The sequence below is a fragment of the Cebus imitator genome, unplaced genomic scaffold (assembly GCF_001604975.1).
Source record: "Cebus imitator isolate Cc_AM_T3 unplaced genomic scaffold, Cebus_imitator-1.0 Scaffold57, whole genome shotgun sequence".
In the NCBI taxonomy this organism is placed as follows: Eukaryota; Metazoa; Chordata; class Mammalia; order Primates; family Cebidae; genus Cebus; species Cebus imitator.
In genome coordinates this window covers 5,782,414-5,803,000 of record NW_016107372.1, presented here as the reverse complement: position 1 = coordinate 5,803,000, position 20,587 = coordinate 5,782,414, and the positions used below count along the sequence as shown (strand labels likewise).

Genomic DNA, 20,587 nt, shown 5'->3' with positions numbered 1-20,587 from the left:
GAAAGAAAGAAAGAAAGAAAGATAGAAAGAAAGAAAGAAAGAAAGAAAAAGAAAGAAAGAAAGAAAGAAAGGAGGGAGGGAGGGAGGGAGGGAGGGAGGGAGGGAGGGAAGGAAGGAAGGAAAGAAAGAAAGGATTTGTATTTGTTCATTAGTAGTATATGGAATTTGGGAGGGATATCTCAAAGAGCCCTTCATATTCTGGGATTCTGTAGTCACAGTCTTTCTAGGAAGGGACAAGCTGACCTGTGTTATCTATTTTTTTCACCTCTTGGGTCAAGAACACCTACAGATATTAAGGCATTGTTTTGCATTACACTTTTTTTTTTTTTAATAAGGAGAAAAGTATTTCCTAAAGATAGGTTGACAAGGCACGTGGTGAATTTCCAAAATTAACTGTGAAAGGAAGATCATCTAGGCATGACTGAAAGCCATGCATAACCTTTGTGCTCAGATAGCTCATTTCCAAAATGTCACTTTCTGCTTATTAAATGCTACTGTCATTATACTATTTTAAGCATGAAAACTTGTATTCTGGAGCTGAACAGGAATTATTGCTTCTATCTTTGGGCTTATTAGAAATAATTTAAAATTTATTCAAGAGCCATAAAAATCACCTTTTTATCATGTTTGAATTTGGTTAAATGTTGAAATTTGCAGTACCATTTTATTGTCTTTTATTAGCAGAATTTTAGCATCTATGTATGTAGCTCAAGACTATTTTTAAGTACCTTATAAAGAAATGGCATTTTAAATAAAATCTTCTTTAATATTTAAGATCGTAGAATGAGATTAGGTTGGAATAAATTATCGGACAACGTCTGAAATTTCAGACTTATATAGATAAACTGTTAAAATGGTACTCATGACAGTGGCAGTTGAAACAGATTTTCATTGTTATATAAATTACTTACTCGATACTTGCATTAATGTAAAACCAGATGTTTCATGGAAAATGAAAGTAAAAATCAAAATCAGTTTATTAGAAAGAAAATTGTTTCCTCCTCTGATTTACCACAAAGAACCATGAGATTGCAAGGAGGGAGAGCAGGGAATAAAAAGCAGACTTTTTAAAAAGCTCCTACCCCCATATTGAAAGACTGGATCTGTTAATTCATCCTGATCATCTGTAATTTACAGAAGATTCTATTCTCTAAATATCCTCACACTCTCATTTAACTTAATTTAATTTAATTTATTATTTATTTTTTGAGACAAAGTCTCGCTGTGTCACCTAGGCTGGAGTGCAGTGGTGTGATCTTGGCTCACTGCAACCTCTGCCTCCCGGGTTCAAGTGATTCGTCTGCCTCAGCCTCCTGACATAGCTGGGATTATAGGTATGTGCCACTACACCTGGCTAACTTTTGTATTTTTAATAGAGATGGGGCTTCACCATGTTTGCCAGGCTAGTCTCGAACTCCTGACCTCAACTGATCCACCTGCCTCTGCCCCCCAAAGAGCTGAGGTTACAGGTGTAAGCCACCACACCCCACCCTCACACCTTCATTTTAAAGTTGGATCAATATTTAAAAAAAGGACCAGAGGAAAAATTGCTTGAACTTCATGAATCTGCCTGTGTTAGGCTCTCTTCACCAAACAGGGAATGGAAGAGGGAAGAACCTTGCCTAGATAAAGAGGGATTCCCCTGGGCAAGGCTGGATAGAGATTGACTTCAGCTTGTGGGCTGAACAAGCAGAGCAGCATAAGGCAGGGAATAAGTATATCAGAACAAACAACAAGCAGCAAACATCCAGAGAATGGGCCAGATTTAAGTAGTAAGTGTCTTCCACAAATTAGGAACTAGATCAAGAAGAGAGAGTATGACAGGCCATGTGGCAGAAGGGTGCTCTTGGCCTATGTATGGGATGAGCAACTCTAGTTATAGCCAGAATGTGTTCTCTGTGACATAGTTGTAAGAATTGAGGAGGGACAGGGAGCAGGAGAAATTTAAAGGCCTTGGAAAGAGTTGTTTTAATCCTAAAATAATAAAGTTAGTTAAAGTTTTCCAGTGCCAGAGGATGAAATTAAAATGTTCATCATTCATCTGTGAAGGGCTTTTTACATTAGGACTTAATAAGCATGATGTTGTTTTAGGTAGCTAAGCTCATTTTGCTGTGACAAAATTAGTGAGTGACTTAAATTAGAGAAATTTTCTCATAATTCTTGAGGCTAAAAGTTCAAAATCAAGATAGTAGCATGGTCAGTTTCTGGTGAGGGCTCTCTACCTGGCTTGTAGATTGATTAGACTGATGCTTTCTCTCTGTGTTCTCATATAGCACGTACACACACACACACACACACACACACACACACACACACACACACGCAGATAGACAGACAGAGAGAAGGGAGGTGGGGTAGAGAGAAAAAGAGGGTGTGCACGCGCCAGGAGAGAACTCTCTGCTGTCTCTTCTTATAATCAGTCACATCATGAGGGTCCTCCCTTCATGACCTCATCCAAGCCTAATTATCTCCCAAAGGATCTGTCTCCAAATACTATCGCATTGGAAATTAGGGCTTCAACAGCTGAATATTTTTGCAGAAGAATGAGGACACAATTCAGTCAACAGCAACTGTCAGTTCTGATCATCACACAGACACCATAAAAGCCATATGCTATATTTTGTTTCCCTAGTCATACAACGTCTGTACTTGGTTTATCATTGAAATTGTTCTTAAATGGGTTGTCCAGACTCCTTTTCAATCAATAGTTGTTCTACTTAATTCTAAGTATGCTGTGTTCTGCAATAGAAACTTCTTTTTCTTAAATCATTTGATGGATATAGAGGGGCTTTATTTCATTTCTGATTCTTTTGGCAAAGAAAATGAAATGGCATTTGCTCACAATTGGAGTAAATCCAATCATATCTCTCTTCCATTCCAAAGGCCACCTTCTCATCTGTATGGGAAAGGGAGAGGTTGTTGCCAGTGTTGTTCATCAACCGTTGCTTCCCTGAATTCCATGCCATGCTCAGAGCTGCCACTGACAGCCTCACTGCCTGGGAATCCCACACAGTAGTCTCCCATCAGTGCAGTGCAGCTACCTAGGCATAGGCTCAGCAGATGCTTAAGTTCTTACCCTGTTATTTCTCTCCACAGTCTATGTTGGAGTATCAGCCTTTAGTGAAGGGTCAAAGAAAACAAAAGCAAATTATAGAGGATGAAAAATGAAAATCATTCTAAATACAATTATTTCCATATGATGAAATTACCCATCTCATGGACACACACTAATTTCTAGCCTTAGGTTAACCCCTCCATTCTTAGAGCACCTCTCTCTTCAGTCTTCTGCTCTCAAAGAATTCCCTCAGACTCTCTCCATTCAATCTCTAGAACTCAGTATTTGTGGCAAATAATTCCCCAGAGCCTGTATTTGGTCAACAGTCATTTCTTTCTATTGAGAAGGGCAGGAAACATGTTTCAGAAGAATAATCTGGATGAACTTTGGTTCTTCTAAGTGCTGACTGCAACTATGTTAACCTTGTTCTTTGATTTATAGTTTTACTTTATTGGGGCTCAGATTTTTGTGTATAATCTAATGACTTACTAAAATCATATGAAAATTAATGTACTCAGATTTCAATACCAGTATAACATATGCCAAATTAGGCGGTACAGTTATTCATTGCTTTGGGTCTCTCCTAAAAAGACTGACTGCATCATTTTCACCCCATTTTGTCTCTAGGCTTTTCACCCCTGGAAAATAACATCTAGTTCTACCCAGTATGGGTTAATGCAAATTCTAGACACATTACAAAACTTCCCCTCAAAAAGCAGTTTGGTTGTAGTGAGTAAAACCATCATCATAGGCATGTTGGGACAGAATATTTGAAACGGGAGTGATCTAGAAAGGTGAAACACATAGTCACTGCTAGAATTTTTGATTGATTCCCTGTTGCTGAAGGCTCGACTGACAGGTGGAGCAGCCATTTAAATTATCCTTAAGCAGTTTCCAATCCTTTACCACATTTTAGCACAACTATTCTATATAAATTAGGCCAATTAAAAAAAAATAAGAGAGGAAAATTCAGGTGTTTCCCGATTTGTGCCTTGAGATCCTTCTCTTTAGCTTGTTAGTTCCTCATAGTCTTAAAACTCTAAGCTGTACCATCAGCTCACAGTATATCCTACCATCTACTGAAAGCAACTACATCCTGCTACATTGCAGAGTAATCACTGTAATCATATACCAACACAATGAGATAATGAGATAATAACAAGACTCAAGTACCTTCCTTGCATGCTAAAGAATTACTTTTAATCACTGGCATTTGCCAGCCTGTTCCATGCTACTATATGGTATCAGTTTATATTCTGTCAACAAAGGGGCATCCAGCAGGCTGTGCAATTCGTTGGTACACATATCTGTTGTGAGTTTCCAGAAGTTATTCTTGAATCTTCCATATCATTCTCTGAGTTATTCTCTTTAAAAGGGTGTTCTGAAGTGTCAGTGGAACATACCTAATAAATTCACTCTGAGACAGCATTTGGAGTATCATAAGAGATCTGAAGAACAAACACAAACAAATACACCATAATCAACAATACTTGGCGATATAAAGATTAACTTGTCTAGCCTCATAAGATTTTCACATCAATTTCCCCAGAAATATCAGACCTGTCTGTATGGCAGCTATTTATGTGAGCTAAGACAGATATTAAGTCTAGCAGGCTGGGAAATTTTTATCCTAAATGCAAGCAAGATGTGTTCACCTAGAAAAAACCACATCGTAAAAGGGTGCAATCTGTGTGGTGTTTTTGACCAATAGTGCTAACAGAGACTCTAATTGTTTTTTTTTTCCTCCTGCGTTTCTTTCTCAATTCTAGCAGATTAATTTTTACAAAATTTATGATTGCATTTATCCAATATGTTACATCTGAAAGTTTTCATTTAGGCATTCTAAGGCAAAGGGGTGAACAGTCCTGGTTTTAATGCACTTATAAGTGTTAGATGATTAATATCAGTTTAAAGATGATTATTATTCTGCCATCAGGCTTTCTAAATATGGGAAATGCTTGTCTCTTTGGTTGACTTTTACTGTGACCCTCAAACTAAGAATGAATCAGACTACCCCTCTGGTCTAAAGTTTATTGTGGTAAACCCTGTGCAAATCATTTTTGAAAACTTTCCTATGATACTCATCAATTTCACTACGTTTTTTGTTTTTTAGTGTCGGCCAAACCAAGACCCCACAGTGATGAATATTCCAAGAAGATTCCACCTCCCAAACCGAAGCGGAATCCGAACACTCAACTGAGCACATCTTTCGATGAAACGTACATCAAAAAGCACGGGGGGCCCCGGAGGACGTCGCTGCCCCGGGACTCCTCCCTGTCCCAGATGGGCAGCCCCGCGGGAGACCCCGAGGAAGAGGAGCCCGTGTACATCGAGATGGTGGGGAACATTCTCAGAGACTTCAGGAAGGAGGACGACGACCAGAGCGAGGCCGTCTACGAGGAAATGAAGTACCCCATCTTTGACGACTTGGGCCAGGACGCCAAATGTGATTTCGACCATCACAGCTGTTCTTCGCAGTGTGCTACTCCCACGGTGCCTGACTTGGACTTCGCCAAGGCCTCAGTGCCATGCCCCCCCAAGGGGCTGCTTTGCGACATCCCCCCGCCCTTCCCCAACCTGCTTTCTCACAGACCCCCGCTGCTGGTGTTCCCTCCCGCCCCGGTGCATTGCTCCCCCAACTCCGACGAGTCCCCGCTCACCCCGCTGGAGGTCACCAAGCTTCCCGTGCTGGAAAACGTGTCTTACATGAAACAGCCAGCGGGGGCGTCGCCCTCCGCGCTGCCGCCCCACGTCCCCAGCCATGCAAAACTGGAGAAGGAGCAGGCGGCGGCCCTGGGACCTGCCTCTGCCACCCCTGCGCTCTCCTCGTCCCCGCCGCCCCCCTCCACGCTGTACCGAACCCAGTCCCCCCACGGCTACCCTAAAAGCCACTCCACGTCTCCCTCCCCGGTCAGCATGGGGAGGTCCCTGACTCCCCTGAGCCTCAAGAGGCCTCCCCCCTACGACGCTGTGCATTCGGGCAGCCTCTCCAGGAGCTCTTCTTCAGTGCCTCACTCGACCCCCCGACCCGTGTCGCAAGATGGGGCCAAGATGGTCAACGCGGCGGTAAACACCTACGGGGCGGCCCCGGGTGGCTCCCGGTCCCGGACACCCACGAGCCCCCTGGAGGAGCTGACCAGCCTCTTCTCCTCCGGCCGCAGCCTGCTGCGCAAGTCATCCAGTGGCCGGCGCTCCAAAGAGCCTGCAGAGAGTAAGTGTGCAGGGCCTGCCGAGCCCAGAGCCCAGTGCCAGGCTTAAAACCGGGGTGAAGTCCATTGTGTGCGTATAACGCACGCAGTCCTGGGTCTCAAGGCCTTGGAGTTGGAATCTTAGCATGCAAAATGTGTTAGTTCACTTTTGCCATGCTAGGCCAAATCGCGTATCCTTAAAGTATTAAAAATGGTAGTCTGCACAATATACCAATACCTATTGAAAAGAAGAATGATTTTGAAAAATAAGATATAAAATCTAAATTCTTACAATGGTCCTGGAAAGCTGAAAAGTGAAAACAGGGACCGCTATGGAATTTTAGGTCTGTGCAGATAACACATGGAGTAGGTGGTCTTGAGGCCTTTTAGTTGCAATCTTAACATGCAAAATGTGGTAATTCACTTTTGCCATACTAAGCCAAGTAGTGTATCTTGAATGTAGCTGAAAGAATTAAAAATGACAATCTGCACAATATAACATTTTCTATTTAAAAGAAGAGTGATTAAAAAAATAAAGTATACAATCTAAATTCTTACAATGGCCCTGGAAAGTCAAACAGTGATAACAGAGACCACTATTGAATTTTTAGGTAAATATCTTGATTTGGAGGTATGGGGGCGGGGGAGTGAGAATTAAACATTCAAACCTGCAATTGTTAAATGTTAAAACTTACCCTCATCTTATATTTAAAAACTTCGTAAGCAAATTCGTATTAGAAAACCTCTGTTGGAAAGAAAGCAGTTTGATTAGGAATCTTTTTTTGTCTTTGCCATAACAAATGATTTTCTCTGTATACTTCATGTTCTTATATTTTTACCTTTACTATAAATGAGAATAGAACCATTGTTTTCCTTGTAAAAGCCATGGTGATTCATATCTATTTCTATGGTACTCTTCTTAGATTCATCAATACATAACAGAAGAATCACTAAGGTGGTGAACATTATTTTTACTACTGAATTTCAAAGACCATGAAATTTCTATATCTGGATAGCTATTTTGTGAGTTCCAAATCACACAAGTATATGGAAAAGTCAAAACAGACCCAGATTAGTTTTTTCTACGTCCATTTCATTAAATTACACTTCTTTCTCTTACTTAAAAATGCCTTAGGCCCCTAAACTGATAATTAATCTCTTACATCTCACATAATCCCTCACATGATTTTTTATTTATCTATTCATATAGTCATACTGCGAACTTTCCTTAAAGGAAAAGAAATCCTCAATATTTTTGATGATGAAAATGATAATGGCATTTTTAATATAATTGATATTCCTTGATAGTTATAAGCCACTAATTCTTTTTTCCCTTTACACAGAGATTTCTGAAAATGTTAGCTATTTCAATTGCCCCCAAAACATTTTAATTCCCTAACTGAAAAGCAGACATTTCTAATATATTAGGCATGTCTGGAGTTATATTCATGCATATGTACATACATACGTAAAATTCTTTTAAGAATTGAATTTAAAACTAGGAACAATCTGTTTCTAGAGCAGTTGTCAACTAGGGAAATTTTGTCCCCCAGGATATTTTGCAATGTCTACAGATGTTATCCGTTGTTACAACTGGGGATGATACTGACATGTATGGGTGTAAAAGCCAGAAATGCTGCTTAACCATGTAGAATGCACAAGATGGCTCCCCCACCCCACACAGGCACAAAGGATGATCTGGTCTACAATGTCAATAATGCCAATGTTGGAAAAACCTGGTCTAGATAATTTATTAAAGTTTAAAGTTTCTTCCAGATAATTGATTGATTAATTTGGTTTTCACACAGATCAAAATAAGGTATTTAGAATAAGAGAAAATATTTTTTAAACATTTTACTTTAAAAATACATAATGGGTATCGTGAAATTAATAGAACTTTCATCTTAGAAATTGGTAAGATGATTGGATTTTCTCTCTACCTATCAGCTTCTTTGGAAGATCCCAAGCTCCAGCTGGCAGCTATGCCAATTAGCTAGAAAAAAAAGTATATGTAAAAGAAATGATTAACTAATGAAGCTATTTCAAGAAAAATCCATCTGTTAGAATCAGTCTATGTGCTATATGTCACAGACTTCCCCACTCAACTCCAAAAATGAGCTATGTGTACTTCTAAAACAAAGCTTGTACATGGAAGACTGGTCAAGCCTCTTTACAGCTTTTAGGGAGCCAATGATTGAATTATTTCACATGTGCTATTAACCATGCATCACCTCTGCAGAGAAAGGGCATGCCCCTGAGTTACATTAACCTCAGTATTTTACTTTACTTAAATGGAAGGGAGGAAAAACATAGGTAATACAAATGAATAATCAAATAAATCAAATGGACAAATCAAATTGCTACTAATTTTTGACTCTCGAGGAAAATGTAAAGACAACTTTAGACGCTCACAAAGTCAAAGGGGCTCTCAGAATCTTTCCATAATGCAAACAATAGAATCAAAATTGTTAATTGGGAGTTAACCAGTAGTTTCTGTTGCCGTATATTCATGGATACAATTCTCCCCTTTACTTTTGCCAGACAGGATTTGTGGACCTGTTGATAAAGGTCATATGAAGTAGTATAACATTTATGACCGTGAGTTTCATTATTTTTTTTTTAAGTTTCAGGGATTTTCTACATTTCAGGAATAAAAGTAAAACTGGTATCTCTGTTTTCCAAGCCTCTCTTGATTTAGAGAAGTAAATGTTGAGACTTTACTAATAGTCAATCTAAAACAAATATAATATTTGTTTTAATTAAGGAAAACTATGTCAAATAAAATTTATACCTTGAACTCATTTTTAATAATTTATATAAGGCACACCTAATATAACAATTTCATATTTGGAAGGTTTATAATTGTTGATGGAGATTGGTCAATAGAGAAGGAATAAAATGAGACAAAAGAGATAGATAAATTTCCTTTTGTTTCACAATTTTCTAAATATGGCCTTCACATTCATTGTTATTGGAAGTGTTTTTTTCCTGTTGGATGGAACATCGTAATGTTTATCTATGATTCAGTTAGGATGCCTGATAGTCTCTTTAGATCTAGTAATTTTTTATTGGTGATTATTATTAATATATATTTTTAAAATTTGTGCAGAGAGGTGAATGACATGAGACACAGAAGAAGTGATTAACTCATATGCTATTGCTATAAATTTTTGTGTCTACATGGTAAGCAGGTCAGGTACAAATATGTTTTATGATAAACTTTGGAGACTTAAAATAACTTACTGCCTACCATTTTCATCTTTCTTTTGCATGTTCTTCTTTAATATATTCATTATGATTTTGATTTGATTCTTTGGAAGATGTAGGTCACAAATGGGCCATTTTGTTTTAATAAATCAGGTGCCATGAATCATAGAAATTAGTGATCACATCAAATATTTAAAAAGAAATGTTTAACCTGAATATCAGTCCATTTTCACTCTGCGATAAAGAATTTCCAAGACTGGGTGATTTATAAAGAAAAGAGGTTAAATTGACTCACAGTTTCATGTGGCTGGGGAGGCCTCAGAAACTTACAATCATGACGGAAGGTGAAATGGGAAGCAAAGACCTTTCCTGGTGGCAGGAAAGAGAGAGCTCACAAGAGCAGGGAAGATTGCCTTATAAAATGATTATATTTTGTGAGAACTCAGTATCACAAGAACAGCATGGGGAAAACCACCCCAAAATTCAATCAGCTCCCCCCTGGTCTCTCCCTTAACATGTAGGGATTAAGGGGATTACAATTGGAGATGAGATTTGGTTGGGGACACAGAGCCAAACCATATCAGCCTGTATTCAACATAGATGAGTAAATGTCCATTTCTATGAAAAAGTACAAGACCTAGTGAAGAACATAATTAAAATTTACAAACTATTTGAGGGGAAAGAGTGAGATAGAGAAGCAATAATAGAGAAATGTAAAATAAAAATGTAGAGAAAAAGTAGAAGATGAAGCAGCAAAGGGAAGAAATTAATGAATAAACTAAGGCACTAAGAAATAAGTGATATGCACGCTCAGGGGCAGATGAGCATGTGAATAGATGTTGGCACCAAGAAGTGAGGCACACAGAAAGAGACTTTTATTTATTTGAGATGTATAAGAAAGCTAACAGGCCTTGATCCTGCTAGAACTTTTGGAATCTTCCTCATGGTATCCCCTGAGGTGTATTCAGCTCTTCGGGTATAGCTCAACTCCTAAATACCTTTGAACAATTCCAGAATACAAAAGCTTCCAGATCTAGCCCCTAACCCTTTCCAGGTTGCTCATTTCAGAAAGAGACAGGCAGAACAGGGAAGAAGACGCAGGGCGCGGTGGAGCTCCAGAAGCAGGGATGAAAACAAAGGTGCAGGATCACCCGTCTCCTGATATTATTACTGTTATTATTATTATTATTAAGAGTCTGGCTCTCGCCCAGGCTGGAGTGCAGTGATGCAATCTTGGCTCATGGCAACCTCTGTCTTCTGGATTCTAGCAATTCTCCTGCCTCAGCCTCCCGACTAGCTGGGACTACAGGCCCACGCCACCACACCCTGCTAATTTTTTGTATTTTAGTAGAGACAGGGTTTCACCGTGTTGCCCAGGCTGGTCTCAAACTCCTGAGCTCAGGGAATCCACCCACCTTGACCTCCCAAAGTGCTAGGATTACAGGCGTGAGCTACCACACCCGGCCTCCTTTCACTATTATTAAAAGATAAATTATGTCTTTTGTAGTAGTACCAAATAAAAGCTATATCATACTCAACCATATTCCACGTTATTGGAGATTAATAAGTTTTTACGATTAAATCTCATTTTTTAGCCTTTAGAACGTATTTAATACTTTTTTTTCAGACTCACTCTGTAGCCCAGGCTGGAGTGCAGTGGTGCGATCTCAGCTCACTGCAACCTCCGATTCCCAGGTTCAAGTGATACCTCCTGCCTCAGCTTCCCAAGTAGCTGGGATTACAGGCATGTACCACCACATCTGGCTAATACTTTGTATTTTTAATAAGGACAGGGTTTCACCATGTTGACCAGGATGGTCTCGAACTGCTGACCTCAGGGTATCCTCCTGCCTCAGCCTCCCAAAGTGCTGGGATTACAGGCACAACCCACTGCACCCAGCCAGTATTTGATAATTTTAGATGTCATATTATATTTTTTAAATTATAGATATAAATGTCTTGTACATCTGATGAAATAGAATTAGGAATCAGATCTCATCTTTGCCTTTTTATTGACTTTCTTTAAAAAAAACTCCACATAGAAACCACAGCTCCAAACATACTTACATAGACATGAATTAAACCCACAACATCCTAAAGACATCTAAACCTTGCCTCACATGCCACATGTAAATACAAACCCACACACCTCTCTCCTTTTTTGTGCTGTGTGAGGTCCAGTGATACTAAAAGACTAGGCATTGATTATGAAGGAGCTGCTCCAACTAACTCTTACTAATTTAATTTTTAAAGAATTTATTTAAAAAATTCTAAAGTTTATTTTAAAAATATGTCAATTAAAAGAATTAATTTGGAAAAAATATTTTAAAATATATTTCTATTTTTATATGTTGTTTCATTTGTAAGAAAAAAAGGGTCTACTAATGTATGCTGGCTGTTTTGGTAACTCAGTGTCATTGTTGTGACAGTCACTGTGCACCTGCCACAGGCTAATGCAAAGTGTCGAGCAAGGTGACCTCAACAGGGGAGGCTGCACAAAAAGGTGGTATCATTGTTTCTGGTCATTCATAATAGCAGTGACACAGTATTGATAGCTTATTAATCTGCTGGGATGTCTTTAGAGTCTATTTAGAACTGAAGTGCCAATTACTATTATGTCCTTTAAATTCACTTAAATTGCTATGTGTTTCTAGTGGTTTTCCTACCTCCTCCCTTTCTTTCAGGTAGTTTTATTGATGCATCTAGCCTCTCCCGTCATCTCCACCTCTCCTCTTCTCTTTTCACTTGCTTCCTCATTGTAATATCAAACCAATAATTAGTTGTGGATTAAGAAACCAAATGCCCAAACTTGTCTGAGAAGCCTCTCAACTAATGAAAGTATGTGACCTGCAACATAATGACTGTGTGACCTGCACTTCCACGGGCCACTTTAATCCACCTACTAGGTCTTGCCTGGAGTTCTAGATTCATACCTGAGTGTTAGAAATATCAACTTCCCAAAAAATAGGATATCCTAGAAAACATGGAATAAATGTTAGGTTTTTTTTAGGAGAATCTACACATTTTGTTTAGCCTATTTAACATACATTTTGAGGTTGAATGTGGTGGCTTATTCCTTAATCCCAACACTTTGAGAGGCCAAGGTGGGAGGACTACTTGAGCTCAGGCTATTGAGACCGGCCTAGGCAACATAGTGAGACCATATCTCTACTAAAAATAAAAAATATATATATTAGCTGAGTGTGGTGTCACATGCCTATAGTCCTAGTTTCTTGGGAGGCTGAGGCAGGAGGATCAATTGAATCTGAGAGTTTGAGAAAGAAGTGAGCTATAATCACACCATTGCACTCCAGACTGGGCAACACAGCAAGACCTTGTCGTAAAAAAAGTAAAATAAATTACATGTAGTTTTCAGTAAAACTTAGCAGGTGAAGTAGTTAAATACTTTATATTCCCTCAGTTTCTTGCTTATGAAAGCAGATGCTGACAAAGAGTAGGACAAAAACAGGTATCGAAAAACCTAAAGGAAGGTTGGAGGAGGGAGTCTATAGTTCTGGATCTTTCCTTTGCAATGGAGAATGAGAGAACCCTCAGCCTGCAGGCATATTGACTTCAGGCAGGACTCCTGGATGCATGGTGACTTGGAGCACCATGACCAGAGTTAGGGGCTAGATTTGGAAACTCTTGTATGCTGGAATTGTTCAAAGGCATTTAGGAGTAGCGCTACACCCAAAGACCTGAAGCCACCTCAGAGGATGCCATAAGGAAGATTCCAGAACTTCTGGCAGGATCAAAACCTGTTCGTTTTCTTAAACATCTCAGATAAAGGCTAATCCCTTTTCAGGTCTTCTCTCCTGCTGTTTGTTGGTTGCTCCCCTGCTAAGAATCCCACACAGTGACCTCCGACTGGCTTCTGCCTTAGCAAGGGTCCTTCCAGCAGCTCAGAAAAGAAATCAAGCCAGGACCTGTGTAATGATGATTCTTCCAGGATGTGACCTTGGATGTGTTAAGGCTCCAGAGAAGTTTCTTGTGTAGTTCAAAGCATGGTAAGCAAGAGGTAGAAAGCTTAGGTGAGTGGTCCAAATGCCTGCATTATATTCACCTGGATGTTGTTTAAAATCCAGATTACTGGGCTTTATCATAGGCCTATTTAATGAGAACTGTAGGGGTTGGGCCTGGGATGCTGACTGTTTAATGACAATCCCTGGTCATATTTATGCCTTCAAGCAAGCAATCATTTGGGGACATATGGTTAAACATTAGCAACACCATATACTGGTATTCAAGAAACCATTGCTTTCATGTAACAAGGTTAAAAGAGAATTTATATAAGAAAAAGAAGATAGGTGAGAGAAAGTAAAACAGACAACTCAAAATGAGTGACTGTTGCTTTCCTTTCCTTGACTAAGTTACTGATCAGTTGGCAGCTTACAACGAGGACAGGCAGGGTAATGTGAATTTAAAAGAGATACGTGAGACCAACAAACATATGAAAAAATGCTCATCATCACTGGTCATGAGAGAAATGCAAATCAAAACTACATTGAGATACCATCTCACGCCAGTTAGAATGGCGATCATTAAAAAATCTGGAGACAACAGATGCTGGAGAGGATGTGGAGAAATAGGAACACTTCTACACTGTTGGTGGGAGTGTAAATTAGTTCAACCATTGTGGAAGACAGTGTGGAGATTCCTCAAGGACATAGAAATAGAAATTCCATTTGACCCAGCAATCCCATTACTGGGTATATATCCAAAGGATTACAAATCGTTCTACTATAAGGACACGTGCACACGAATGTTCATTGCAGCACTGTTTACAATAGCAAAGACCTGGAACCAACCCAAATGCCCATCGATGATAGACTGGATAGGGAAAATGTGGCACATATACACCATGGAATATTATGCAGCCATCAAAAACGATGAGTTAGGGTCCTTTGTAGGGACATGGATGAACCTGGAAACCATCATTCTCAGCAAACTGACAGGAGAGCAGAAGATCAAACACCGCATGTTCTCACTCATAGGCGGGTGTTGAACAATGAGAACACATGGACACAGGGAGGGGAGCACTACACACTGGGGTCAGTTGGGGGGAAATAGGGGAGGGAGGGTGGGGGGAGGGGAACAGAGGAGAGATAGCAGGGGAGAAATGCCAGATGTAGGTGATGGGGAGGAAGGCAGCAAATCACACTGCCATGTGTGTTCCTATGCAACAATTTTGCATGTTCTTCACATGTACCCCAAAACCTAAAATGCAATAAAATAAACAAATGGGAAAAAAAAATAAAAAATAAAATTAAAAAAAAAAAAAATAAAAGAGATGACAACATCACTACCTGTGGATTCTCCCAGAGACCTTGAAAGTTTAAGAACAGAGTACCTGGTGGGCAATCTGTGAATTGCATCTATGCTTGTCTTAGCACCTCCGTCTTAGCCATGCCGAGTCTGTGCCACTTCCTTCATCAAAATTCCTCAGTACTTGAGTTTGAGAACCACTGATCAAAGCTGCTTCAGACAGGAGCTGGTGCTGCTGGTCAGGAAGGCGAGGAAGAAACCTGAGACTAGCTGGCAGCCCTCCTCACCCCAGAAGTCCATCCAAATGTGTCTAGGCTTTTGAAGGGAGAGGGCTAGCCAGAGCACGGCAGGATGGAGCTGTGACTCAGAATGAAAGTGTGCTGTCTAGAGTACACCCTCTAGTCCACATAGGAGAGCAGAGGGAACAGCGTAACTCATAGACAATAGGAGAGAATGGAAGTCTTTCTTGTGGGACACTGGAAGGATGGAATGAGGGCATTACTGGCAATCTGGGGCTCTAGCAGTCATGACTGGGCCAAGGAGCTCAGGAATTGGGCTCACAATGTTAATGAGGAATAAGGTGGTGAGAGTCTTAGAAAATGTCTTGGCCTCAAGCAGGTTTGTCTTGGGAACAATAGCAAGACCAACTAAGCCCAGAGTGGGAGCATCAAAGAAACTAGTGGTAAGGATGTGGAAGAAGGCAATGGCCAGCCCCTTCCTCTAGAACACTTCCATATACTTAATCTTCATGCCATTTACTCCGTACCAGAACTTTCTAAGAAATTTACAAGTAATTGGTCTTCATAGCAGTACTCTGAGGCATGTGATATTGACCTTGCCATTTTAAACATGGAAAAAACAGTGGCACAACTCACACAATCATGTGGGGAGTGAATCTGGGATTTGAACCCCGATTATTTGGCTCTAGAGTTTCTTTGACTTAATGATACCTTATCTATACTTGATCAAGTTCTCCCAAATTCACCAATTTTCATCAAAAGTCTAAGGGCTCATGATGTTATCATTCTCAGGGATATCTGCCTAATCTGTACACAAATGGCATAGACTACTTAATGATTGGTATCAATTTAGGAAGGGGGTGGGAAATCTTTTGAGCACCCTTCAAAACTCACTTTGGAATATCTCAGTCACTGCAAGGAGCTCTGTACCCTAGGTTTCTGAGCTGCCCCTGAAGGCATATGGTCTGCCCAGTGGGCCTCAGAATCGCCTAAATGATCTAAGCAAAAAGATGTGAGTGCTCACCTTACTGTCTCTAAGCATAAGTTAAGAGTATATGTTCAGGTTTCTTTGCTAAAAAGACATGAATGTTCATCTCAACACCTCTAAGCATAATTTAAGGGTGTATGTGCAGGCTGCTTGGTCTGTCAGATATGCAATACTGAGCTACTATCCAGGGATACAGGGCTTTTGTCCTCAGTGCTTGCATCTTGGCCATAACTATGCAGCAACTTGATGGCCCATGGCTCCTCCAAGGGGAAAAATAGTTGATTAATTAAAAGCCCCAGCCAATGCACAAAATCAATGGGCACGCTAGCAGCACTAATCTGAAAACTGACTGGAGTAAAACAGACAAAACAACTCCAAGGCGCCCTATGCAAATGCTTCTTAGCACTACCTCTTTTCTCTTTACATTTGAGGTACTATGTACTTGATAGAATCAGACACTCATCTTTTTCTTTTTCTTCTTCTTTTTTTTTTTTTTTTTGGTGAGTCAGAGTCTCACTCTGTCACTCACCCAGGCTGGAGTGCAGGAGTACGATCTCGGCTCACTGCAACCTCTGCCTCCCAGGTTCAAGCAATTCTGTGCCACAGCCTCCTGGGTAGCTGGGATTATAGGTGCCCACCACCACACCCAGCTAATTTTTGTATTTTTAGTATAGGTGGGGTTTCATCATCTTGGCCAGGTTGATCTTGAACTTCTGAGCTTGTGATCTACCCTCCTCAGCCTCCCAAAGTGCTGGGATTACAGGTGTGAGCCAGCACTCCCGGCCCCATTCATCTTTAAAATTAAACACATACACACACACACACACACACACACACACACACACACACACACACACACAATTCTTTAGCTGGCCTATTGCGTTTTAAAATTGAAGGGATTTTTTTTTTTTTTTAAACAGGATGATGAGGTTAAATTGAGTATAGTTCCTTGATTTCAAAACTTTGTGTTTCTCCTTGGTTAATTGGGACCATGACATTGTCTGTTTTTCTCATTTAGTTTCTCTTAGAATTGCAATATAGAATCACTGAAGAAGACATAATTTCATAAATAATTGCTCACCTTTCTGGGGGTAGACCACAGCTGTCCTTGATTGATGCAGGCAGACGTGTTTATACCCCGTGTTTATATTTTCTGGCTGCTGAATCTTTAAGTGCAATTTCTTGTCAGCAATTTTAATCAGCAATTCTCTCCATTAAGAAGAACTCTCCCTGCTTTAGATGTATAAAATGCAGAAACAGTTTCAGTTTGGAAATTAAGTTATACCGGTCTATTTTTTTAAACTGAAATTTCCTCAATGGTAGTTAATTTTATACCCTTGAAAAATACCAGAACTGATTTTTTTATTTCTTTCCTGTTCCATTACTTGGAATAAAACATTTACTTTCTGATTTTTAGAGACTACCATGTATTGTTGACACTTTAAGAACTATAGGTAATTACATGTTCGGCATAAATGATTTCCTACTGGCTACATCAGGTTACCCCTAGGCATGTCCTACATTTTAATTAAATACGATCTTGAGGTCTAACACAAGGCTGGATGTCACAAGAGGTGGTTTCCATTAACAAGCTTTAAGACCTTAGATAAGTCAGTTCAACTCTTAGTTTTCTCACTTTTTGAATGAAAATATCAGATGCTAAAACTGAGTCCCTTCTGTAGGGCTTCAGCAGATGACCAGCTTATTCGTAAATTTCCAGAGAGGACCCATTTCCTCCTTCTGATACCTTCCACTTGACATTGTTCTTTCTTGCTGAAAGGACTTTACCAGAAACCGAATAAAAAAATGTCAGCCTAATCCTTGACTCCAAACTCAGTCTACCAATTTCTCCATGGTGTTTTCCTCATGCTCTTGTCTTTGAGTACTTTCTTCATATTTTTGTAATGATATAAGACTTATTCCAATGCATTGCAAAGATTGTTTCTGTCTTATTCTCTCTATTGAGACAAAGGACCAGGGAGAACAAGGTACAAACCTTTTCATCATTTTACTTTTTGTAATAGTTGATCCAATGCAATCATTCTCCAAGTTGGTACACGGTAAATATTTATTGAACTTGCTGAATTAATAGGCAAAATGACTTAAGAAGGCTATTGAACTTTAAGGAAGAAAGCCATATAAGAAATGTTTGACCATTAAGTAAAAAAACAAAAATCATCTTCTATGTATGAGTTAGAGCATTCCACATTAAAATCAATATAGTCATTCAGCAAAAAAGCAGCTATGCTGAATGTTGAATGCACTGCTTCTGCTCTTAAGTGGTATGATTGAAAGAATGGTCATTCCATTCCAGGCAGATTTATTGGAGGGAAAGTTATAAAGAATATAGCCATCAAATATTTAAATTTGGACCATTTTGTAATGTCAAATCATCTTCAGCTTCTGTACGAATGAATGAGCAGTGAAAATTGATCTCTTTTCTATGTTTGTAGAAAGAAAGATAACTTTTTTAAAAGAAAATAACAAACTAATATTTAAAAAAAGAAATTTCAATCTGCTTAACATTATGTATTATTGATCAAAAATAGTAAAGAGAATAAAAACATGTTCAATGGCTGGTATGGCGGTGGCTGACGCCTATAATCCCAGCACTTTTGGGAAGCTGAGGCAAACAGATCACTGAGGTCAGGAGTTTGAGACCAGCCTGGCCAACATGGTGAAACCCATCTCTACGAAAAGTACAAAAATTAGTTGGGCGTGGTGGTGGCTGCCTGTAATCCTAGATACTCAGGAGCCTGAGGCAGGAGAATCGCTTGAACCCTGGAGGCAGAAGTTACAGATCATGCCACTGCACTCCAGTCTGGGTGACACAGTGAGACTCTGTCTCAAAAAACAAAACAACAAGAAAAATGTTAAAGTAAACACATTCAAAAGGTCATTTCACATCTTTGTTGGAAAAACATGGCATAAGTCCACAAAGCTATCATGTGACTGGTGGTCTTAAATATGTGTGATCCCAGGTGAAAAAAATCAGCTTCAATTTTAAAATATTTGAAAAGTATTTCTCAGTTTTTGATAAAGTAAACTTTTTGGAATTTGGTAAATGGATGAATATCCCAAATTTAATTAAATGTCTGCAGTGGTGCATGATATTTCTTGGTTGAAGCAAACATGCTATTGTTGTTGCTGGTGGGAGCTAGGTTAATTAAATGTTCCACCTCTAGTAGAATGACCGATCAGCTGGAAAATCTGAGCTATTGCTGTTTCCAAATGGAAGGAGCCAAAATATTAAGGAATCTAAGTGGGAAGTAAGGAGTATTAGTTGCATGGATTTCAGCATGTACTGTCTAGCCAGCTACAGCTGGCTAGAAAGGAATCCAGAACAGCTGAACTGAAAGGAAAAAATTCCAATCTAGAAGTCTGTAATATTCTTCTGATAAGTGATGATGGAGGAAAAACTTTCCTGTACATGTTCTACTGGTCAACTTTCAGTTATAGTCAATAAAATAACATTTTCCTCTGTTTGCTTTTCCTATTTTAGATGAACTGGTATAATTAAGGTAAGAAAGAATAATTCTGGAAAAACAATAGCTAGAAGCAGTCATGAAGTAGAGATTGGGGTATTCATGTATTGTCCAACCCTAGATCCGACCTTAGTGCTATGGGTGGATAATTCTAATGTGTCTTTTTGTTCCCATGTTACAAGTAAGAAATCTGGATTCCCAAGAGCTAGAAGGATGGAAAAGGATTTAGTTGTTAGCAGCTCCCAGCAGAATGATCAGAGCTGAAATAAAGTACTGCTCTATTTAAATTACACATTCTGGACATCAAAAGTGTGTCTATGTCTACAAACAACTTTCATTCTTTTGACTATTAGTTATTAACCACTTACCAATAATTAATAACAAGAGATACATGTCAAAAAAAATGAAAATTTCTTGTCAGTGTTGAAATGGCCAAAGAAAAGTTTTAAACCTAAGAAATTAAAACAGATTACCTCACAGTTGTTTATCTTTGGGTAATTGATAATCTCACTTGTAGCCTTCAGAATTCATTTTGGCATCTGAACCAAGCTGTGTGTATGGCTCCTTATTTTAAACTATAATCAAATTGTCCACTGATGTTTCATAAAACAGAAGCTTGATTCTATATACAGCATGGTTCTCCATTTAGCTTCCATGGCCAATCCACTTAAGTGAATGGGCTGTACTTGCTGCCTCCATTTCCTCTCCCTCATTCTAGCCTTAATTTCTTACAACCTGACTTCCTCTTCCACTCACCCCAAAATTACATGAGGCTTCCTAATTGGTCTCTGGTTCTAGCATTTTTCCTTTCCTGTTCTTTTAAACCTTCATGAAACATCTGATATTGTTGATTATCCTATGTAAATAATTTTCTAAGATGTGAGTTCTGGATATATTGTCCGGGCTGTAGATGCAGTGGTTATTCACAGGCATGTTCATTGTGCTCTACAGTCTCCAACTTCTGGCCTCAAGCAATCCTCCTGCATCAGCCTGCCAAGTAGCTGGAGCCACACTCTTGCTTAACATGTTAAGATTTTTCTGTTAGGCCGGGTGCGGTGGCTCAAGCCTGTAATCCCAGCACTTTGGGAGGCCGAGGCGGGTGGATCACGAGGTCAAGAGATCAAGACCATCCTGGTCAATATGGTGAAACCCCGTCTCTA

General features: G+C 39.4%; 1 protein-coding gene across 6 annotated transcripts in view; it reads left to right on the top strand.

The window, feature by feature from the left end:
- Positions 1 to 20,587, top strand: part of NYAP2 (neuronal tyrosine-phosphorylated phosphoinositide-3-kinase adaptor 2) — a 305,362-nt gene that overhangs the window by 170,194 nt on the left and 114,581 nt on the right. For all 6 annotated transcript variants that reach the window (XR_005200372.1, XM_017529148.1, XM_017529147.2 and 3 more), the window contains one exon: positions 5,169 to 6,266. Coding sequence is in view for 5 of the 6 variants with exons in the window: in XM_017529148.1 (XP_017384637.1) it covers positions 5,169 to 6,266 (1,098 nt within the window). In the remaining variant the exon portion in view is untranslated. The remainder of the gene's footprint in view (positions 1 to 5,168; positions 6,267 to 20,587) is intronic.